The sequence below is a fragment of the Erpetoichthys calabaricus genome, chromosome 13 (assembly GCF_900747795.2).
Source record: "Erpetoichthys calabaricus chromosome 13, fErpCal1.3, whole genome shotgun sequence".
In the NCBI taxonomy this organism is placed as follows: domain Eukaryota; kingdom Metazoa; phylum Chordata; class Cladistia; order Polypteriformes; family Polypteridae; genus Erpetoichthys; species Erpetoichthys calabaricus.
In genome coordinates this window covers 7,705,795-7,729,213 of record NC_041406.2, presented here as the reverse complement: position 1 = coordinate 7,729,213, position 23,419 = coordinate 7,705,795, and the positions used below count along the sequence as shown (strand labels likewise).

General features: G+C 38.3%; 1 protein-coding gene across 8 annotated transcripts in view; it reads right to left on the bottom strand.

Moving 5' to 3' along the window:
* Positions 1-279: 279 nt before the first annotated feature.
* trak1a (trafficking protein, kinesin binding 1a) overlaps positions 280-23,419 on the bottom strand; it is a 294,945-nt gene continuing 271,805 nt past the window's right edge. For 7 of the 8 annotated variants that reach the window (XM_051935637.1, XM_051935638.1, XM_051935639.1 and 4 more), the window contains 2 exons: positions 12,436-12,538; positions 280-2,518 (listed from right to left, as the gene is read on the bottom strand). In XM_051935637.1, coding sequence (XP_051791597.1) covers positions 1,717-2,518; positions 12,436-12,538 — 905 coding nt within the window. In that variant the 3' untranslated portion in view covers positions 280-1,716. Of the gene's footprint in view, positions 2,519-10,502; positions 10,591-12,435; positions 12,539-23,419 lie in introns of all 8 variants that reach the window. The other variant, XM_051935640.1, reaches the window with a different exon arrangement.

Sequence of the window (23,419 nt, the reverse complement as noted above, 5' to 3'; positions counted from 1 at the left end):
TGAAACCGTGTAAGCACATTGATGATGGAGGCTGGACTTGGGAATTTTTGTGAAGCTGAACGTGAACTGGGGTAACGGTGCCTCCTGATGTTAGAGAACAATAAAACGGAAAGGATTAAGAACAAGAATACAAAACAATTGCACAATGTAAAATCCAATTACTAATAGGCTAAGAAGGCCAAAGCAGGTCTTTTCAAGTCACGTATAAGGAACGCATTGTTTTAACCCTTTTTATGTGAGAAAAAAGAAACTGTGAAAAGACGCACAAAGAAAGGCACAGTTTTTCTTATCATAATTTATTTTATAGGCCATTTTTATTTGATATTTTTCTATTTTCTGGAAAAAGTTATTCTTTTTTTGTATTCATATTTACAATTTACAAATACCACACGTCCCTTTCTGTGATAATGGATAAAATCCATTAATGAAATCAATATACAGTATAGGTTATTATCTGCTGTTACTGGATACATTCAAAAGAAAGAGAAATTTTCAAGTTAGTCCACGATAAGTGCACACATACAACAGCAAATAATGACAAAAAAAACCTAAAATATTTCAGGAAAAGAATAAATAGGCTTCTTTGCAATTCAAATCCATGCACACTTCCTGCAGGGGTTGCTTCATTTTTCCAAACATCTCTCATTTTAAGACCTACTACACCCTTATTTCATGATGAAGTAATGCACGTTAAAAGGGTTCAAAGAGGAACCTTTTAAACACTTTTAATATTTACAACAACAACAAAAAAAAATCAGTGCTAGTCATAGTTCAGTCAACATGGCAAACGAATAACATGTCCGACGCAGTTGTGCAGTGCTGAACAAACTGTGATTAGAGGCACTAATACTGTTCGACTCTGACTCCTCTTGTTCAGAGCTGATTATTTCGATTGCACAAAACTGATTAGGATTTACTGATAACTGGTGCCACAGTCAAGATATTTGGCACAGCTAACATTATTTGGCAGAGAATATTGATTAAGGGGTAATTGTGAACTAAACAAAAACAAAACAACCTGATTCCTGAAGTTGACCATTTTCACAATATGTCCCATGATCGATTGATAGGTCAAAAAATAGAAGAAACTTGCCTGTCATCCAACTGCGTGTTCTCCTTCGACAATTCTCACAGCTAATTTAATACTCTCATCTCTTCTTGTTCTATTCTAATACCTTTTTATGGGCACATATGGGAATGTAGTATGTCTTGCTTTCCCATGGAGACTTCACATCAACCCATTCAGCTTGCTATGGGCCATCGTTTTTGGCAAACTGAGCTGCAGAGACTGCAAAACAATCATTTGGGTTAGGCAAGTGACTTACTCAATAATAAAAAAAGGACAGATTGTACAAAGCAACAGGTAAATACACACAATGGAGGGATGGATGTTCACACTGAAGATGGAGAACTGAACGCGTAATGCTCAGTGCTGCCCCAAATGCAGAGAATGGCAAACGCTTACATTTTGCTTTTAACTTGTTTCCATTTCCTACAGTTTTCAGACATATTGCAGCAAACTCTCGAGAGCACCTCAACAAAGAGAATTTTCTTCTTTTAAACAACAGTACAATTCAGGGGTGAGTGCACCTTAAAACAAAAAAGATATACACCAGGCACATAGGAGTGTCGACCACTATAATAAAATTATTATTATTTTTTTTTAAAACTAAGGATTAAGAAACCAAGCAGAACAAAGCATACTGATGAAAAGTTCTACCGAAGGCTCGTTTGCTTGGGAAGGGAGGACCCCATCAGTATCCCTGAAGTCTGAGGCACGGGGCCCTTCATCTGCATGCTGGCTCCTACCATGGTAGGATAGCTGCGGTTGCGTCGAATGCCCGAATTCAGTTGAAGTCCCCCTATGGCACTGGTGACCACCACGGGGCAGCCCAAAGGAAGACTCTCCCTGACAAGTCCTCCGGGGCCAAAAGAGGAGATGGGTCGACGTGCTCCATTAAGGATAGGCCCCCCAAAGCCAGTCACAGATGTCGCCTGTGCAGGACCGGCCAGGCACGTGGGTCTGGACATGCCAAACCGCTTCAGCTTGTCGACCAGATTGAGGTTGCTGACACTCACATCTGTCTGGCTCTCACTATTGCAAATACTCTTGCTTTGTTCTCTTACTTCTTTCAAAATGGAGCTGGCGGGCTTGGATGCTAAAAAGTTGTCATATGGAGGGCTGGAACTCTTGAAGTCAAAGGGTGGGCTGGGCTGCAGCACTGTTGGAGAGTTGGGGGGAGTGGAAGGAAGAGTTTCTACTTTGGTGACACTGGGGCTGAGGAAGGCAGTGGGCACACTGTGCACCCGGTCCCAGCTCTGGGGATTGTAGACCGCAGCCGAGATGCCTTTCTCTTGTAACATCCTGACAAGCCCCAGGGACGTGCTCGTGGTTTTGGTGGAGTCACGCAAGTTAGTGAAGGACTCTGCCAGACTCAAACGACGAGGAGTGCACGGAGTGGCAGCAGGAGTGGATTTCAGTGTAACATACGCTGCTGGAGTGGGGCCAGTGTTAAGGCTGGAAGGGAAACAGAAGACAGACAATCACGTTAAAGAATCAGCCATGCCCTTACAAAACCCGCAAAAATGTAATTATCTACAAAACAAAACATTCGAGAACTAAATTACCAAGTGAAACTGATATCATAGGACAGAATGACAGAGACAAACAAACGCTGGTCATCTGTATAAGAACTTTTCAATTAGCTTCATAACAAGTGGCTGTTTTCATTTCTTTGTAATGCATTTTCTGAATCAATGCCAGCTTTATGAAGTAAAGACATACAAACTTCCATGCAAAAATGTGCAAATGTAAATTCTGTTAACATTAAAAGAATAGCATCTTTTATAAAAAAAAAATGTTAATGTACAGTTCCAATTTATTTAAAAACCAGTAATACTCTTTTAAGCAGGGGTGCCCAACTCAGTCCTGGAGGGCCGCAGTGGCTGAAGGTTTTCATTCTAACCCTTTTCTTAATTAGTGATCTGTTTTTGCTGCTAATTAACTTCTTATGAATTCATATAATTGACTTGGTTTTAAAGAAATGTTTCCCTGCATTTCTTCACCGTTCCTCTGAATTGTTTCATTTCTTTCCTTAAACAGAAGTGAAATGTGAAGTGAGGGAGACAACAGAAGACCAACTCAGTCAGGGCCTCAAACCAATTTCACTCCAACCAGTTGCTTAATGAGGTGCCGCTTCTTGTCATTAATTAAACCCGTTCCATGTTGCTGCTCTCATTGTGCAATAGCAGACATTTCCGAAATTGTGGATTTTCTAAGAGCAGATCAGCATTCCTGAGACCTCCACTTTTCTTTATTTTCAGATATTGTATGATGGACACCAGTTGTTTTGGTTCATTTTGTGTCTCATTCTTGTTTGGCTGTTAATTAAGGAAAAAGAAACAATTGAGGGGTCTGAGTCTTCAAGAGCAAGTCAAATAAAATCAATTCAAAAGCAGTTAATTAGCAGCAAAAACAGGTCACTAATTAAGAAATGGGTTAGAATGAAAACCTGCAGCCACTGCGGCCCTCCAGGACTGGAGTTTGAGACCACTGCTTTAAAGCAAAGTCCTGGTGGGCCACAGTGGCTGCAGGTTCTCATTCTAACCATCCTCTTCATTAGGGACCAGTTTGTGTTGCTAATTCATTTCTTTTGCCTTAGTTTTAATTATCTTGACCCCTTTAATGATCAGGCCCTTTATATGTCTCTTTTTCCTTAATGTGCAATCAAACAATAATGAGACACGAAACGAGCCAAAACAACTGGTGTCCATCATACAATATCTGAAAATAAAGAAAGGTGAAGGTCTCAGGAATGCTGATCTGCTCTTAGAAAATCCACAATTTCGGAAATGTCTGCTATTGCACAATAAGACCAGCTCACCTGTGTCCATCACACAATATCTGAAAATAAAGAAATGTGAAGGTCTCGGTAATGCTGACCTGCTCCGGTCACCAAAACATCTTGACTCTGTTCTTAGGAAAAACAGAAAAATCAACCGTTTTGGAAATGTCTGCTGTGGCAGAATGAGAGCAGCAACAAGCCATGGAATTAAATAACGAATTTAATTAACAGCGAGAATCGGCTTCTCATTAAGAGATTGGTTGGAATGAAATTGGTTGGAGTTTGAAATTCCAGTTTACCTGGTTATCTGTTGGCTCGTTTCGCTTCTCATTTCTTTTTGGCCATCATTTAAAGAAGAAATGAATCGATTCAAGGGATCCTTAGAGGAATCCTTAAAAACAGGGCTATGAAAATGAAGGGAAAAGGAGTTAATTAGCAGCAAAAACTGGTCACTGATTAGGAAAAATGTCAGAATGAAGACTTGCAGCCATTGCGGCCCTCCAGGACTGGAGTTTGAGACCCCTGCTTTAAAGGGTAGCACACGGTACAATCAGACAGGAAGTTAGCAATCTGCCTTTTGCAGAAGGACACAAGTTAAAAACCTGGAAGAGTCACCAGCCGTATTCACAACATGCACTGTGTATTTTGCACCTGCCAACATTTATATTGTATGATATGCTTTTACATTAGACAAAGTGTTTTTTTTTTTTTTTTTTAAATTTGTATGATATTTTCAATCAATCAAAATCAGTTATTAGGAACACAGCTAAAACACCTTAAGGACAGAGCGGCACATAAAACAAGGTCTTTAATTTTACCTTGCCTGACTGGTGAAGAAAAAGATCTCAGGTCACAGTTATACAAGCACATAAACTGGTTAGTAGAAACACAGATGCCCATCACATGCAAAATAATAGCGTGGCCCACTTCAAACTCTCAAATGTCAAATCAAAACCTTAAGTATAGTCAACTATAAGATGAGATTTCTGGATATGGATTTAAAGATACTGTAAGCTTTTTTAAAATATCTGGACTCCATCATAGTTTCTCATAAGAGTGCCTCTTAGGTCGTCTCCCTTTATCCACTTACAATAAGAAGATGTTTCAAAAATGAGAGGAGACAATGCTGTTTTTGTTAACTAATGGCCAAACTGTCCCAATATGTAAACTCAGATACTTGTTTAAAGTTGTCACTATTATTATTATTACAGTTTCAACTCAATAACTCCACATTCTCACAATAATGAAAGACGTGGGTAAACACAACCTGCCTGAAGAAGGGGCCTGAGTTGCCTCGAAAGCCTGCATATTGTAATCTCTTCAGTTAGCCAATAAAAGGGGTCATTTGGCTTGACTTCTCACTGCGTCCATCACGGTTAACACAGTACAACACCTCTTTTGCGAAACGATATCCTGCTGCTTTAGTTATCCGTAATTCACTTGCACAGCGGGTTATACATTATTTGAAAGGGCAGTTATTCTTTTGTCCAGATCCTCACAACTCTTTTAGTGTTAAAGAAGTGCTTCTCGACTTGCTTTAAGTACTCTTTCCTATAGTCTCTAGTAGTGATGTGTCTGTCACGAACGAGCCAGCTCTAAGAGCCGATTCTTTGTTGTGAACGAGAAGACCCTACTCCTGTCGGGGAGAGAAAAATCTTCAACCGCTCCTGCTCAGCTCTGCTGAGAATCCATGCAAGCAGGGGCGGGACTTTACTTTGATGGGCACACCATGCGGCCAATCACTACAGACTTTTATCTAACATGTGAGGAAGAAAAAACAGTATTAACTGAAATGATTATAAGTAGTTACCTCATACATACCAAGGACTGTATTTTGTATTAATCATGCTGCAGAGAGCTATATGATTTATTATTTCTATATGATTTGTTCTTCATTTAGGTAGAAAAAGAATTAAGCTTGTGCACACAATATGAGACTGGTTTGCATTCATTTATGAGAAAATGCTGACCTCTTGATACTAACAGAACACCCTGTGATATTATAAATCAATGTGATAGTTTCTGAATTCCTGTTTAAACTTATATGAGCCTATTTCTTAAAACTGTGAGTGCTCTGATAACCTCTTTATCTGAACGAAGCAATGTACACATTCCAATTCAGGGAGTAGTAAGCTATTATAATTTATGTATAACCTCAAAATGAACTGCCATGTATATATATATATATTTTTTGTTTAATACATGAAGAAGGTAGATAGAGGGAGGCCACACGTTAGACTGCAGACTTTCTGTTCTAACCAGTCAGTGGCACTGAGCTGGGGTGAGGCTCCAGTCTCTTCGGAGGTTTGGGGGGGCTGCAGTACTCTTTAACTCACCAAGAATAAAGAAATTGCTTTTTATTTTAAATTGGTGTGTTTGTCTCCCGTCGTTTTTGACTTCAGTATCCACAAGTGTTATAATGTTAAGACGTTGGCCTTTATTTATTTGATCTGTTTGCTGTGTTTCTGTGTTCAGTCATTCATTTAAAGTTTTGATTAAAATGTTAAACAACAGTAACTGTGTATTTTTTTTGTAACAAAAAAAATGCATAAAAATAAGGCTTTTATGAAAACACTGATTCATAATTGCTAAATTAGGCTGAAATAGAAGGCTCCGAGTGATACTAAATGAAGAGCCATTTGGGCTCTTCTAAGGGAGCTGAGCCAAAACAGCCGAATCTTTGAAAAGAGACGGACCTCCCATCACTAGTCTCTAGATGGCGTTCTTAAGCATGTAATTCACTGTTTAACTCAAGTCATTCTGATGGGTCAACTTTACCAAATGACTGAACATTTTCAAGACATGGATGAAGTCCACATGCGCACGTCTCTCCTCAAGACTAAAGAGATTTAATTTCTTCAACATGTCAGAGTCATCTGTCAGTTCATGGATACACACAAATCTCACCAACTATGGAAAAACCTCATATGTCCCATCTTTCACATTTTTTGGCAAATTGAGAAAATTAGGTCACGCCCTGTAATTAACTATCTTAAGATTTCATTTTTCCTGAGCTTCACGTACACAATATCATTTTTTTCACGAATCAACATCATGTAGTTGCAGTATTTAAATCATGTGATCGTAATCCGACGTTTTCAATGGAGTTGCTAGGTTTTTGTCTTGCAGTATGTAAAATACTGTGTATATACGAGCTTCTTCCATCGTGCTATGACCAGAATGAAGACATATTTGGCCATCACTGCTACCTTATAACATCAGGAAAGATCTAGTAACTCCAAAAACTAAAAAAACTCAATTTTGAAATTTTTTCCACTGCACGTGAGAAATGCTCTTCCACAGCTGCCGTCTCTTTTTGTAGTGTGGTAAACAGAACTGCAACCAACAATCCAAGATGTGATCTTACTTGTGTATCATCATGCAATCTTTTTCAATTTACGGTAGGCTCAGAAAGTACTCAGTGCCCTTCGCTGTCCATACACTTTATTGTGTTGTAGATTCATTTTAAATTGACACATTTGCCATTTTTTCCTCTATCAATCTACATTCAATAACCCATAATGCCAAAGGAAAAACATGATTTTAGAAAAGTCTGCAGATTTATTAAAAATCAAAAACTGAAAAATCTCTCATTCATTATAAGTACAGGGGGTCCTCGGGTTACAACGTCTCGACATACGATGTTTCGAGTTTACAACGGCCACTCCCATAAAAACTTTTAAAAAAATTGAGACAGGAGTGTTTTGGCTTACGCCGTTAGCGTCTTACTTACAGACTACGTGGGCGAACTAGTTCAGTTGCGCTCAGCAGAAGAATACACAGTAATGCGGCATATGAGTGAGGGAGTTGGCAAACTAGCTTGGTTTGCGCGCGGAGAAGTGTTCCATTTGTTTTGCTTTGTTTGGCGGATTTTTTGACCCTTATCAGGGCTCCTAAATGAAAGCCAGAGTCTTCAGATGGCAGTGCTTCGAAGAAATGGAAAGTCATCATGATGGAAGTGAAATTAGACATTGTAAAGAGATCTGAAGGAATAAAGGTAAGGAATTTTTTGTACACTCATTTTTTCTGTTACTACAGTACAGTGTACAGTACAGTATATTTATGTCCTTTTCGTTTTTAGTTGTGTATTTATGTTCTAGATTATGATTTTGCAAATGTGTTAGGATAGGTAAGTGACTTAGGCTAGGGTGTGTTTCGACTTACACCAAAATTCGGGTTACATCACTGTTGTAGGAACTGTGTTGTAACCTGAGGATCCCCCTGTATTCAGATCCTTTGTGGTGGAATTCCAAACTGCTGGTCAGGTACCTTTTTAATTCCCCTTGAGATGCGTCTAAAATGAAATACGAGTCTACCTATGGAAAACTAAATGGATTGGACATCATTTAGAAAGGCACATGTGTAACTGTGCACTGTACTGTATAGAAGGTCCCACAATTCAAACTGCACGAAAGGACAAAAATAAAGCCATTAAGTCCAATGAACTCTTTGTAGACCTTTGCGATCAAATTGTGGTGAGGCATAGCTCAGGGCAATGGGATAAAACCATTTCCAAGTCTTCCCGGGAGCATAGTGGCCTCAATAATTGTAAAATGGAAGGTTTGTAACCACCAGAACCCTTCCTTGAGCTGTGTCTGTCTGTCTGTCTGTATGTGTGTCACAGTTTCTTGAGGAGAGTCCAGCGCTAAAGCAGCTGGATGGAAAAATACCAAACTCAAAAATTACCGTATATACTCACGTATAAGTCAGGTCTTGAAACCCGAAAAATCAATCATTAAATCAGAGCCCGACTTATATACCCGTTCAAAAATATGACACTTAAATTTTGTTTTTTTTTTTTTTTTTTACATCTTCTTGCCTCCTCCAATCTCACCTCAGTTTCTCAGAATTTTGTTGGAGCAGCTCAGTTACCAATTATTTTCGCTACTTCAATGACTTTTAATTTAAAACCAGCTTCATATTTTCTTCTGATCGAACGCTCCATCGTAGATAAGGGATGCTCTCACGATAAAGGTGTATGAGGGTGTGAGATACAAAAAACACAAAACAGTGCAAACGTCGCTTCGGAATAGTTCGGGTATTAACGTGTGGTCACGTAGGCACAATACATAGAAATAAAAAGGCCGTGTGCTCCGTGATTACTCTGTCAGGTGGGCGTTAGCATATCATAATCTCTTGTACCAATAGCGTGAGTTTTCCACATTCAACTTATATGACCAGCATTATGAAATACCAGAAATTATACGGTAAAATCAAGTCCCGACTTATCTGCAAGTATATACAGCAAGTCTGTTATGAGGTAACAATGTGCTATTTACTTTTTGGGCCAAATTGTGCAAGAGAAAGAGACACCACACCCTAGAGGGACCCTCAAATACAGTAATTTTGTAATTGTGTAAATTCTTCTCTTCAGTGGTTATTTTATGATCAGAAAGATCAGCATCAGAGCGGTAAATAATTACTGAAATGTTATAGAATAGTTCAGGTAACTTGGTTCCTAGGGCACTCACGTCCATTTTATTTGTTATTTTCGGTGGGCATTTTTGGTCAAAAAAAACTTTTGTTATACTGAAATTTATATTTCGTTAAAATTAAATCTGTTAAACATGATGTTATATGAACTTTTGACTGGGCCAACAAAAAGCATTCGTTATTCTGAAAATTTCATTACTTCGGTATGCACTATAACGGGATTTGCCCCATTTTTTGTGAGGAAGGATACAAAGTACAAAGTCAAAGAAAGAATTGATACAGAGCACTGAATAATACAACATTGTCCAAATATTAATTTTTCAACCACATTTTCAAAAGAAAATGCATATATTCTATTCCTCTTACTTTCAAACTTACGTGGTGAAAAGTTCATCTTACATGGCATCTTTCTTACTGACTTGTCATAAAATATGTGCAAAGCAAGTAGCAATATTATAATTTTAGTCAATGTGTGTGTTAATTGTTATATGCACTTCCTAACGTATGTTTAGATCCATTTTTCAATATTAACACATCTTGATTGTGATTACCAGCTATGGTGGATGGCCGGGACAGCCCTGAGCATGGAAGGACCGGAGAAGAGAGTATTTCTAAGACAGTTTCTCCCCTGGACTGACAGAGGCCAGCAGCCCCCTTGGTTTCCAGCGCATAGGTCATGAGCATGGGAGCTCGTGGCCACCACCAGGGGGCGCATGGACATTTTTAGGGCCTATTTTACTACACTTCCACCACACAACGTTGTTGGGCACCTGGAGTCCTTCCGGGTGCCCTATAAAGGGAAGCCAGTCACCACCACTCAATGGCCAGAGTTGGGAGGAAGAGGACAAAGCCTGAGGAAGAGTGGAGGTGGATAGACTGGCGGCAAAGAAGGCTCTGTGTTGGGCTCGGTGAGCCTTGTGGTGATTTGTGCACTGAACTGTAAATAAACCGTGTGCTGGGTGCTAAACCCTTCGCCTGCCTGTCTGTGTCGGGGTTAGGGCGGGTGTACGCACCCTGGGCTTCACACAGCATAACGGAGTACTGCGTATTCTGCTAAAATAACTAGGCCTCTGAGACATTTGAAAGCAAATGTGACTAAACCAGGTGCAATAAACTACGCTACTGGCCACAGTGAATTCAGGTTAGGATAATGGCGTGTATTAGTTTGCATTCTGCCAGTCTGGTAAGTTCCCACCAATTCAGTCCACATTGCAAATATCTCACCCCCTGCAGGTCGGGTCATAATGTCTGCTCTAAATTGCTCCTCAGTAAAATGTGATACACAGTAGTTTCTTCTTCTTCATCACATGACCTGAAAAGAGTCCAGCAGCAGCAAAGAATACAGCAATTAATGGGCACGGGGGGCAAACATTTGGACTGTACAGAAACAGTTTCTACATATTAAACAAGTGAACACGCACCAACATGACACAACTTCAGTGCAGCAAAACGTGTAAGTTCCGTAGGTACCTTTACAGTGTTCATTGCATTAAGTCTTTAAATTATTTTGACTTTAAGTCCCTTTACAGTCCTTACTATATACACTGTATATATCCCTTTAAGAGTAACTACTGGAAACAATTAATGGACCTGCAAATTATTCCTTATCAATATTATAGCAAAATAATATGACTGAATTACAAAGTCAAGTGTTTTCAGATTCTCTTGTCTCCAATGGCTCAGCTGCTTTAAACAACCGATAACACCACCAGAAGGAGACCACTCAGTTGCTTGCCATTTAATCAGTGAATCTTTACTGTATGTTGCTGGTAATATCCTCATCCACGTTCTTTTAAAAAGTTGTTAAGGTTTCTGTTTCAGCAACATGACCTCTTCGTTTGTTTCAAATTCCAAAGACCCTTTGTTTGAAGAAGTGCTTCCTGGTCTTCAATGCACTGCCCCTATAATTTACACTGGGGTCCTCAAGTGTGCTAATGGGAGTGCGGATTTCAATGAAATAATTCTGATGATCAAGCTCATCACAGATGCCTTTGAGGAATTGGAAGGCATGATTTGGATCCTCGCGCATTCCAACAGGTTTTCATGCTCCCATAATAGACATTTACTCTTGTCAAGAAGTTGTGGAAGCAATTCTTCTTCGTCTTTTGGCTGCTCCCGTTAGGGGTTGCCACAGAGGATCATCTTTTCCATATTGCCCTGTCCTCTGTATCTCATTCTGCTACACCCATCACCTGCAAGTCCTCGCTCACCACATCCATAAACCTTCTCTTAGGTCTTCCTCTGTTCCTCTTTCCTGACAGCTCTATCCTTAGTACCCTTCTCCCAATATACTCAGCATCTCTCCAAACCAACGCCATCTCGCCTCTCTGACTTTGTCTCCCAACCGCCCAACTTGAGCTGACCCTCTAATGTCCTCATTTCTAATCCTGTCCATCCTTGTCACGCCCAATGCAAATCATAACATCTTTAACTCTGCCACCTCCAGCTCTGTCTCCTGCTATCTGGTCAGTGCCACCGTCTCCAACCCATATAACATAGCTAAGTTGTGGAAGCAATTAATAGTATAATTAATACATCTGACCTTACCTTGTTGTGTTGCTATTTATTCTTTAATATTATTGCTTATTTTTAATTGTTTACTCTTCTTTTTGTCATCTTTGGGCTACACTGCTGTGTGAAATTGTGCTATATACATAAATTACGTTGTCATTATTGTTATCAAAGGCTTGAGGTGTGAACAACCTGTGGCAGATGCAGACCTGAGTCGCAGATCCAGACACACCGGGAATGCTGCAAAATGATTCGCTAATCAATATTAATTATCACTACGTTTTGTTGAAAGTAGAGAACATAAGACTCTACTTCTTCTATTCCCTAAGTCACCGATTCCATCATTTATAAACTTCAACTGCAAATCTACTATTTCAAACATGAGTACTTTTTTCTTTCTGATTCAACATATAGTGAATGGTGACCAGAGCTGCTCATTATGAAATCTTCCCTTTGAAGAATGCAGGGACACATAGGCAGATAAAAAAAAGCTGGAAAAAGAATTAACTTAGACAAAACGCACAATAATGAATGACAAAAAAAAAAAAAAACAAGACAATTGTACCTAGAAAAGCAACTCTGTCACTTGTTTTCTCCCAAATGAACCAGAGATATAACTGTCTTACGAATGTTTTATAAACCTCACCTTGGAGTAACGCGGGTGAGCTCATCAGAGGGATGCAGAATGCGGCAGGTAGTGAAAGTGTAGGTGGAGCTGGTGTGTGACATACATTTACCAGGATAGTGAACTAAATGCAAAGAGAAAGAGAAAAATCTATTTATCTCATTATTCCCACAAGCCACATGACTGGACTTTCAGCATCAACACATAAAGCTGCATTACCAGTTTGCCATCCAGCATGAACGCAGATTAATAAAATGCTGCATGATTCCACTTCAGTGCCTATGGAAAGTCTACACACCATTTCATTTTTTTTTACCCATAGCTTATAACCCAAAACCTCCAAGTAAACTTTAAATAAAATAATATTGTAAATAAGCTCTTGAATAACCAACAGTATTACAAATCAACAAGCCAAATAAATACAATATCTCAATTATTATAGAACATACACACACATACATACTGTATTCAGGGCTCTGATAAGGGAAGAGTGGATCCTGTGTGTAGAGTGACACGTCAATATTGCTGCTACTTCTTTGTCTTGTCTTTGCACAATGTCTTGTCTTGTTTGTGTTTTAATTTTAATATTTAAATTCTATTTTTAATTTATTATTTGCACGTCATGTTCTTACACTGTGGACCCTGAGCTTCACAATTTCGTCTATCTGTATACTTGTACACAGAGATGACAATAAAGTTCTCTTTGACTTTGACACAGTTGTTAACTCCTTTTCCCTTTATGTCAATGAAATTGAGGAAGAATTATGGAAGGACCTTTGACATCTCTTCCGTTAACAGCTTGGAGGTCCCACCTCGATGACGTCAAACTGGAGGTCGGTGTTTACTTTCAAACCTGCGACGACACACTTCCATAGAAGTGCCTTAAAAGAAGACAATGTGACATCCCAACCCTTTTTATTTCAGTTATTAAACAGGTGTACCATGGTGGTCCCCAATCCTTCGCCTTGTTTTGTTTTTTATTACTATTTATTAGTGCTAGAAACTCTTGTCTAGATCAAGTCACGTGTTCAAAATGGGTGCTGTTATATATTATCTAAAATTGGAAAAAAATCAAATGTACAAAACTTTTTCAAAACCTGGCCTGATCAATAAAAGTTTAGAATAATAATAATTAATAATTCTTTGCATTTATATAGTGCTTTTCTCACTACTCAAAGCGCTCAGCAATTGCAGGTTAAGGGCCTCGCTCAAGGGCCCAACAGAGCAGAGCTCCTATTGGCATTTACGGGATTCGAACTGGCAACCTTCCGATTGCCAGTGCAGATCCTTAACGTCAGAGAAAAATAATTTAAAGCACTGAGGAAGCAGATTCTCTCAACTCTTTTTTTTTTCATTCTATTAATTTTTATTCATTTACTTATCTACATATTTTTACTATTATTAAAGTTTTAGTCTGTTGATCTAACTCTCTTTCTCATGGGTGGGAGTCGATTTGTTTCTTAGTTTTGACTAAGAAACAAACTTAGTTTTATTAAACTTAACTTGCTTGTTAATTAATAAAACCAAAATGGGTGCCCAAGTAAGACAGAGACTGATCACAGTGGTTAGTAAGGAGCTAATGGTGACTTTAAAGCTCTTGCAGGCTTTTGTGTCAAAGTGTTGCCAAGTGGTGCATTTTGCAAGAACTATATGGACGTTTAGCAAGAAGAAATACGCAACTTCAAACCATGAGCATTGTTTCAAGTATAACCACCAGTTTTGTTTGATGATAAAAAAAAAAAAAAAAAACAATAACGCGGAGGCCCTGCATGTACACGGAAACTCAATTTGTACTTCTAGGAAAAAAAGTGTTTTGGTCTAAACACAAAACACTGTGTTACTTGGAATGGAAATCCAATCCTGGCAGAGATCACCTCCACTACTGTTTTTAAAAAATAGTTATGTCTTCAATCAGTTTACAGTTTATGACATTAAGATTTTCAGAAATATCTACTATATAATAAAATGCTGTTGTCTTTGTGTGTATGTGTGTATAATATTATATATGTATATATATACAGTATATAACACTAGAGGGCTCTGCCCCCTTGCTCGCTTCGCTCACCCACCCTTGGGTTTGGTTAACCGGCTATACAATTTAAAGAGATTGTTATATTCATGGGAATTGTTACATATGCATTATTTTCACTTTTACTTTAAAACTTCAGTAAAAACAATATTTTCGTCAATATTGCATTGATTCCATGTTTGGAGTTACATCATGACAACGCAACGTATAACTATTTAGTTTTTTTATTTCTAATAAATTACCTGACTTTTTCGAATGTTTGTCCCTGCTCTTTCTTCTTCGCTTAGTCGTTGACGTGTCTAGAAAGTATAAAATTACTGTCCTGATAAAATTCATCAAGAGCTGAGAGCGCAGGAAGCGTGTTTGCCAAAAGCATTCACACAGCTGAGAGGTTAGATGACCGTGGTCTTGTTTTAAAATGGTTGTAAGTAGGGTGTGACTTGAAAGAATCAAAAAGACACATCTCGTCCCAAGATTATATTATATTATATTATATATATATATATATATATATATATATATATATATATATATATATATATATATATACTAGACATAGAGCCCGTTTCGTCAACGTAAGATGAAACGGGCACGAGTTTGTGTCAGCAGTGTATGAAGAACAAATGATAAGTAACAAAGTAATTGTTTTGTAATGATTGTAGTCTGCTTTACTCATTACTGTACAGGCTTGTACTGTTAGTTGATGAATTTTCCAGGCCTATAGTATAATATTGAATGATGAATGTTCCAGTACAATATGGTATAGTAATAAGTATAAGCACCATAAACCTGATATAGGTGTATTGAATGAATGCGTAATTGAATCAGAATGCGTAATTAGGGCTCGAGCTGTAGTCGAAATTGCCTTTCAGGCCTCTAGAGCTTTAATCAAAGTCGCCTTTCTCTTTTTGCGGCCGTAAATCCGCCGCCTGCTGCGATGTTGGGTTTGGATGTCAGTCTCGTAAGGTTTTTCGGGCAGCTGCGCAGAAGGCGACTGCGCATTCGGTTTCAGACGGACGTGAGTGAGTGAAGAGGCAGGCGAATTATGTATCAAGATGATTAGCAGCTGGAGATCCACAAAGGGAGAAAAATGAATCCCGTATCATAAAGTGGTTTTTATTCCTGAGCTTTCAGCCCCTACCAGGAGCCTTCATCAGAGGATAATGCTTAGACTTACAAGAATCAAAGGCAATATATAGCACAATTAGGTGAGGGTGGGGGTTTGCTGGGTGGGGGGTATTGGTCATAACGTTTTATTTATTATGAATATGTTCTTCTTAAGTTTGCATATGCTGGGTTTATGTCCAAATGTCTGTTAATGGCGCTTCTGTCTGATAGCCAAGACTCAGCCAGCTCTCTGGCACTTTTAGTACTGGCCTTAAATCTTACTTGTACATTGTCCCAGTTAAACATACTGTATATTAACTTTGATTCTTGTAAGTCTAAGCATTATTCTCTGATGAAGGCTCCTGGTAGGGACTGAAAGTTCAGGAATAAAAACTACTTTATGATACGTGAGTCATTTTTCTCTCTTTGTGGATCTCCAGCTGCTAATATGCAAACCCTATCACAGACCTTCGCTTCCATATATATCTGGTCCCTCCAAGCAATCTGATTGGTCAGTTTGTCTCTGGTGTTGGTGTTCGAGTTGATGACATGATACATAAGGGAAACGAAGTTAATTAACTTTAAATAGGGGCATTTCAACGATAACAAAGTGAATAACATACCAAGCAATGCTGGGTCGCTAAATTCTAATGAGGTGCAATCTGATTTGCCTTCAAAGAATTTCGAAGGATGTTTTCACAGTGTGTAATGGGAACCCATCCACCACTGGTGGTAGTTAAAAAACAGACAAGAAGTGAGCGAATGACAGAGTCTGTGAAGATGGCTTTATGAGAATTGAGATCAAGAGAGGAAGTACCAAGCAAGAGAGGTTGAGACACACAATTATCCCCAGTAAATTGATTAAGAGGAACGCTGAGAGTAAACATAAGGCAAGAGATATCAAATAACAAATATTTTTAAATGCATTTGAATTACCTGTAAACATAGTAACTCATCATTTTGAAAGGTTGTGAATACTTTCTACAGGCACTGTATACATAGTTCACTTTAGTATAGTGGTCAGCAGTATGACTGCCATTATCTTCATTACAGTAAAAGTTAATAGTTGATATTACCCTGCATTATCGATTTATTTTTCTATCCATTCATCTGTGCATCCACTTAAGGGTTCACCAAAGACCATCTTGGCAGCATGACATTATTTCACAGCACTATAGCCACAGTTGGACATTTCAGACAATTTGTGGTCGTGAATTAAACCAAACATATGGGAAGTAGACAAAGAAAAGTCACACTTATAAATGAGGAGAACATGTAAACTTAAAATGAACAGGGATAGAGTCAAGATCGAAGTCAAGTGTCCAGGAGTGCCGAGGCACTGTACCACAGCAAACTGTAAAGCAGCTTTATGTGTAAAACATTGTAAACGTTAATATGAATACTGATTTAACAAAACTGATGAGACTTAGAGTCATCATTGTACAAAATTACCTAATATTTAAGGCACAGGTTTCACTGTAAATGAATATACAGTTTTTAATCATTCGCTCTACCCACTTTCTCAACATTTCAATGTATTAACTATTTACGAGCATATTTTTATATTTAAAGAAATATATTTTTGGATAACAAATCTAATCCCCACTAGTTTACCATACTTTTTTGTCTGCCATACTCATGCCTTTCATATTAGGAATATTGTAATACTGGAATTTCTTTGTAAAGAGAAAGATACTTAGAATGTCAAATTGAAAAGAATGATCACACATTAAAATGTTTCATTTAAAAAGGCTGTAAATCAGTTTGAATTAAATGATGACAGGAAAACAATTGGGGTAAAAATGGAAATGTCAAGCATAATTTCACAACGGGTGAAACATCTACACACCCACCAATCTCAAGTGTTACGAATGTTGATTCACATTATGCCAGGATTACCAAAGGAAAGGAAAACCACCACCATATTCAGCAGGTATTAGGTGTGCCCTTTAACAAATCAAGAAAATGTTTTAAGAAATTAATTTTTTTTGTGCAGTTGCAACTAGTCGTAGGAGACTAAAGGCTGCCAAAGTCAGGAGTGTAAAGTTAAAATAAAATAAAAAAACAACAACATAAAAACAACTCTATTGCTGTTGGATGCTTAGCTACCTCAGACACGGTCATCTGTAAATACCCCGAGGTGCTCCTTAAACAATAAACGAATGACAGACGGACTTGAGACCCATGGAAATGAAACATTCCTCATTTTTACAACAACACTTGTGAGATGCTAATGTCCCAGAGCAGATAAATAAAGAGATTGCATCAGAGAAACAAGTCCAGAGTCGCTCTGAACAAAACTAATAAGTACCTACCACAAGCAAACAACTTAGGTATTCAGTGTCATCCTGTCATGACTGAGTACAATATGAGGCGAGAGTAACAGAAAATACGTCAAACAGATAATTAAGATTTCAACTGTGACTCTCACTTTGCTCACAGGAAAACATATTGTCGTATACTTTTTAGTGCGTGGCTACAGAACGTAGTCCATAAAAGACTGCGGAGATTGGGTCTTATTGGAGTAAATGTTTCAATTAGTCCTTGTTTGTAAATTCAGACTGATGATTCACTGTTTTATGAATTCTATATATTGTCACACACGTGCGCATGGGAGGTAGCTAAAGGGCTTGAATGAGGGCAAGTCAGACCGGGGTGTAGCAGAGTGCACCGACTCTTTTTCTCGCTTTCCTGCAGACCATTCACGGGAGATTCCACCTGGCCCTGTTGACGTCCGAGCCTATGAAGGAGACCTTGTCGGCTCCGGCCCCTTTGATGTCACATCCAGGCTCGAGCCTATGGCTGAAGACCTTCATGAGCTCGACCCATCTGACTTCATTTGCTGTCTTCCCCTTTAAAAGCCTCCACCTTTTCCCTATTCCCTCAGTTCTGTTTTGGACTCGGTTTTGTGCACAGCAGTGCTGTGTAAACATATTTCACGACTTTGCAGCCAGGATACCAATTATACAGATGGCTGCCCCAAACCTTGCTATGGCTCTGTGTGGAGTTTCTGACAATAGGAATTTTAATTATAGACTTGTTGTTGGTACTCTACTAACGTCATTACTCTGTGTGAGATATACAGGTAGGAATTTCACTGAACCACACATACATGATAATAAATTTCATCTTGAAATTGTCTGAACAGTTATATAATAAAGGAAGCTCTACTTCAATAAACTGCTAGCGCAGCACGTAACACGGCCTGTATTTATTGTAACTCTTATCTACGCAAGTAAAATGGCTACATCTCTATAAATATATATAAAATCCAACGTCCGTCTGTCTGTCTGTCCGCTTTTCACGAGAGAACTACTTAACGGATTTAGATTTGTTTTTTTTCTATAATTTGTTTGAACATTCCAGTTGATTTTGTGACTTCTCTCATCGCGCTAAGTATCATAGTTTGCTTGCAGGAGTGATTTATTTACGCCAATCTGATACTGAGGCTGTGGGCCAAGGGGAGGAGGAAGCATGACCTCAGGAGTGGGGAGCCGGGCAGGGCCCTCCTTACTCACTCGCCAGCCTCCATTCGAGTGGGTCTACCTCGGCATTTTGGAGTGTACCTTGCCTCCACTTAGCTTGTGATACCTTTTTGTTTATTGATTTTTAAAGTTTGTCCTGTTTTACTACTAAGCAGGCAGAGCAGCAGGGGACAGCTAGTTGTAAAAAAAAACTATGTGGCTTAAATTGTTCCAACGTTAACAACCAATTTGACAGGTTTTAGACCTCTTTCTGGTTTTATATTCACTGATTGACTTTAGAACAAGAAGTAACACTAACAATGTTTTTCAAAAATAATGAAGAAACAAGTAGACCTGATCTACCATTACAGTGTCATCGACAGTACTGATGCTCAGATTGATTGTCTGATTTTCACTCCAAATGGCTCAATCAGTGATCTGTAAATTGGACAATCTCATAAACCAATTTTTTCAATTTCTGCTTTTCTAAGCTTTACAGTAATTTAGATGTAGTGATCCTTTATGCAAAATATTACAGTACCTGAGGGAGTGCAGGTACAGTTTTACTGCCACAATGTCCTGTAAGCAGAGAGCAGTCAAGAAGACTTTGGACGAGAGAGAAGACTGTAATATAGGTTTTAACATTAAAGATGGTAGAGTAATAAACTAAGAAGAGGGAATATGAGGAGTTGCCCTATGCATGAAGAGAAATGGCAGACGTATATGCTGTCCAGCTCAACTTGGAGTGGCTTGAGCGGAATTTAAAAGAGAAGCTCCTTTAATAAGCTGAGGTCTTTTTTGTTTTGTGAGCTTGTGTTTAGTACAGAACCTTACATTTTAAATTAGAAAACAGAACAGACAAGCTAGAATTTGTCTTTGTTGCTTAGTAAATAATTGGCTTGTTAGCTTAATAGCAAAATGTTTTTACTTGTAAACTAAAACATGTTAGCCTTGCATCTTCTTGATAAACATCTTATGAACAGCTTGTAATTTTACTTATTCATTTTGCCATGTGTTTTATGGATAAATATCTTGTTTCCATGTTTTAATAGTTAAAACCGTATTTTAAGGGGATTTTATTTTAGCAATTTTTATGATCACTGAACGACAATCCTACAGAGTTTCATGTTGTTAATGAAAAATGAACAGGTAAAACGTGTTCTGCAGTTTAATTGTAAAAATACCACTTGAATATAGAAGTGGGGTGTCTGACTCGGTTCCTGGAGGACTGCAGTGGTTGCAGGTTTTCATTCCAGCTAATTAATTAATTAATGAGCAGTTTTTGCTAATTACGTCTTGCCATCATTTTAATTGAATTACTTTTTAAGTCCTGGGCCCGTTATTTGCTCGTTTCTTCCTTAATTAGCAGTCAAACAAATATGAAGTGGTCAAGTGAGCTAATACCTGACCAGATGACTACAGTTAGGTCCATAAATATTTGGACAGAGACAACGTTTTTCTAATTTTGGTTCTGTACATTACCACAATGAATTTGAAATGAAACAATTGTTCAAAAAATGCTTTAGTTGCCTCACATTTTGATGCAATTGTTTTGTTCACCCCACTGAATTAAAGCTGAAAGTCTGCACTTCAACTGCATCTGAGTTGTTTCATTTAAAATTCATTGTGGTAATGTACAGAACCAAAATTAGAAAAACAGTTGTCTCTGTCCAAATATTTATGGACCTAACTGTATATAATATTGAAAACTAAAGAAAAGTGTCTCAGAAATACTGATTTGCTCAGGTCAACAAAACATTTTGACGGTGTTCTTAGAAAAATTAAATGTCTGGTGTGACATCAGGCCATGGGCTTAAATAACGGATTTAATTACCACAAAGATTCTTCTTTTAATTAGGAAACTGGTTGGAGTAAAATTGGTTCAAGTTTGAGGCCTCAACTTAGCTGGTCATCTATTGGCTCAGTTTACGTCTCATTTTTGTTTGGTTGCCATTTAAGGAAAAAACAAGCAATTCAGAGGGTCGAGTCTTAAAAAAGAAGGCAATGAAAATGAAGGGAAAAAGGGTCAATTAACAGAAAAAATTGGTCACTGATTAAAAAACTGCTGCCAAAGCGGCCCTCCAGGATCAGAGTAGAACATAAAGCTTCTAACATGTATGGTTATGTAGGAATTTAGTTTAAAAATAGTTTTAAAGAGTAAAGAACAAAAAATCTGAATTGGCCTCTTCTAGTAACATGAAATCACTGATTGGTATCAACTGTACAAAAAACCAATTGTACTATCCTTAATACACAGCATGAAAAAAATCAACATAAGCAATCAAAATTAGACACATTTGCATCCATTTTTTAAATCACTTTACAAACATGCATTCCATTTCTGCCTCTTAACTCTGCAGTCATCAGGTAGATAAATCAGTTGAAGTTAAGAACTAGAGATTCATGGCAAAATGACATAACACCATGCAAGAGAACAAGCAATGGTCAAAAGATCCAAAATAGCCAATCATATGCTTGCAGGGCATGCTCAAGGATTATCAGTTTAGTCTAAACTTGCACCTAAGGAACATTTAAAGAGCCAAAAAGAACACGTAGAGTATTTGGGAGACCAAAACGGACATTCTGGAAAAGTACATCCAAACGTCAAAAAGCAGCTCCCTAAAGAGTCCAGGATGAAACCCGATACTTAGATAAAGTCAGCCTGTACTACTTCCAACTATATCACTGTGTCTCCCCATTCTAAACTTGTCATTTACAAATATACAAAGTATGTGTCATGTGTGAAATTGCCACAGATGACCAAGGCTATAACACACGGTTCATTTTGTAAAAGTAAATAATTACACTGGTCAACAAAGATTTTGTCACAGGACAACTTAGGGATGCTTTTTAAAGTTCTTTTTCATGTTGATTTCTGTAGTACTAGGGTCTTGTACCGAGTTAGCTATTATGAATGTAGTGACAAGTCAAGCAAAATGAGCCCTGTTATTGGCTAACTAGAAAGATTACAATATGTAAGCTTTCGAGGCAACTCAGACCCCTTCTTCTTCTTCTTCTTCTACATCCTGCCTGAAGAAGGGGCCTGAGTTGCCTCGAAAGCTTACATATTGTAATCTTTCTAGTTAGCCAATAACAGGGCTCATTTTGCTTGACTTGTCACTATATGCTGCTTTCTGAAAGGTACTCATAAGTTTTCTATTACACACAGACTTTAAGTTATGTATTTCTGTATATTTAGTATATAACCCCTTATTAAGGTGCACAGTTTATGTTTACGTTACATTCAGGATTAACATGTCTTTAAACAAACATCTCTTGGATTCTTATCTGGCCTTTTTCCCATTGTAAGTCTCAGAGTGGTCAGTGATGAGCAATGGCAAATGGTTTCATCAGGACATTTCTGAAATTGAAAAGTGAAACCAAGACAAATGGAGTCTAAGTATGCTTGCTGACTAACGCTGGACCCTTAAGAGGGATATTCCTGAGGACAAGTACAGCAGGAAGGTGTACACTTCTACCTTTTCGGAAGGAGAACCTCAGCATGCATATACAGGGAGACCTCGAGTTACGACGTTTCGAGTTTACAACGCTCACTCCCAGAAAAACTTAAAAAAAAAAAATTCAGACGTTAGAAGAAATAAAGGTAAGGATTTTTTTTTACGCTCATTTTTTCCTGTTACTACAGTACAGCATATTTATGCCCTTTTCCTTTCTCTGTGGCTTAGTTGTGTTTTTATGTTCTAGATTATGATTTTACAAATGTGTTAGGATAGGTAAGTGATGTAGGCTAGGGTGTGTTTCGACTTACACCAAAATTCGGGTTACATCACTGTTGTAGGAACGGAACTGTGTCGTAACCTGAGGACCCCCCTGTATTCAGATCCTTTGTGGTGGAATTCCAAACTGCTGGTCAGGTACCTCCTTTAATTCCTCTTGAGATGCGTCTAAAGTGAAATACAAGTCCACCTATGGAAACTGAATGGATTGGACATCGTTTAGAAAGGCACATGTGTAACTGTGCACTGTACTGTATAGAAGGTCCCACAATTCAAACTGCACGAAAGGACAAAAATCAAGCCATTAAGTCCAATGAACTCTTTGTAGACCTTTGCGATCAAATTGTGGTGAGACATAGCTCAGGGCAACGGGATAAAACCATTTCTAAGCTTTGGGTCTTCCCGGGAGCGTAGTGGCCTCAATAATTGTAAAATGGAAGGTTTGGAACCACCAGAACCCTTCCTTGAGCTGTGTCTGTCTGTCTGTCTGTATGTGTGTCATAGTTTCTTCTTGGGTTACATCACTGTTGTAGGAATGGAACTGTGTCGTAACCCAAGGACCCACTGTATAGTGTAAAAATACGTCATTGTAAATTTTAACCATGTGCCAGTTAAATTCCTTGCATGATAGAGACGGCTTGATTAGATATTTGAAATCAGCATGAAAA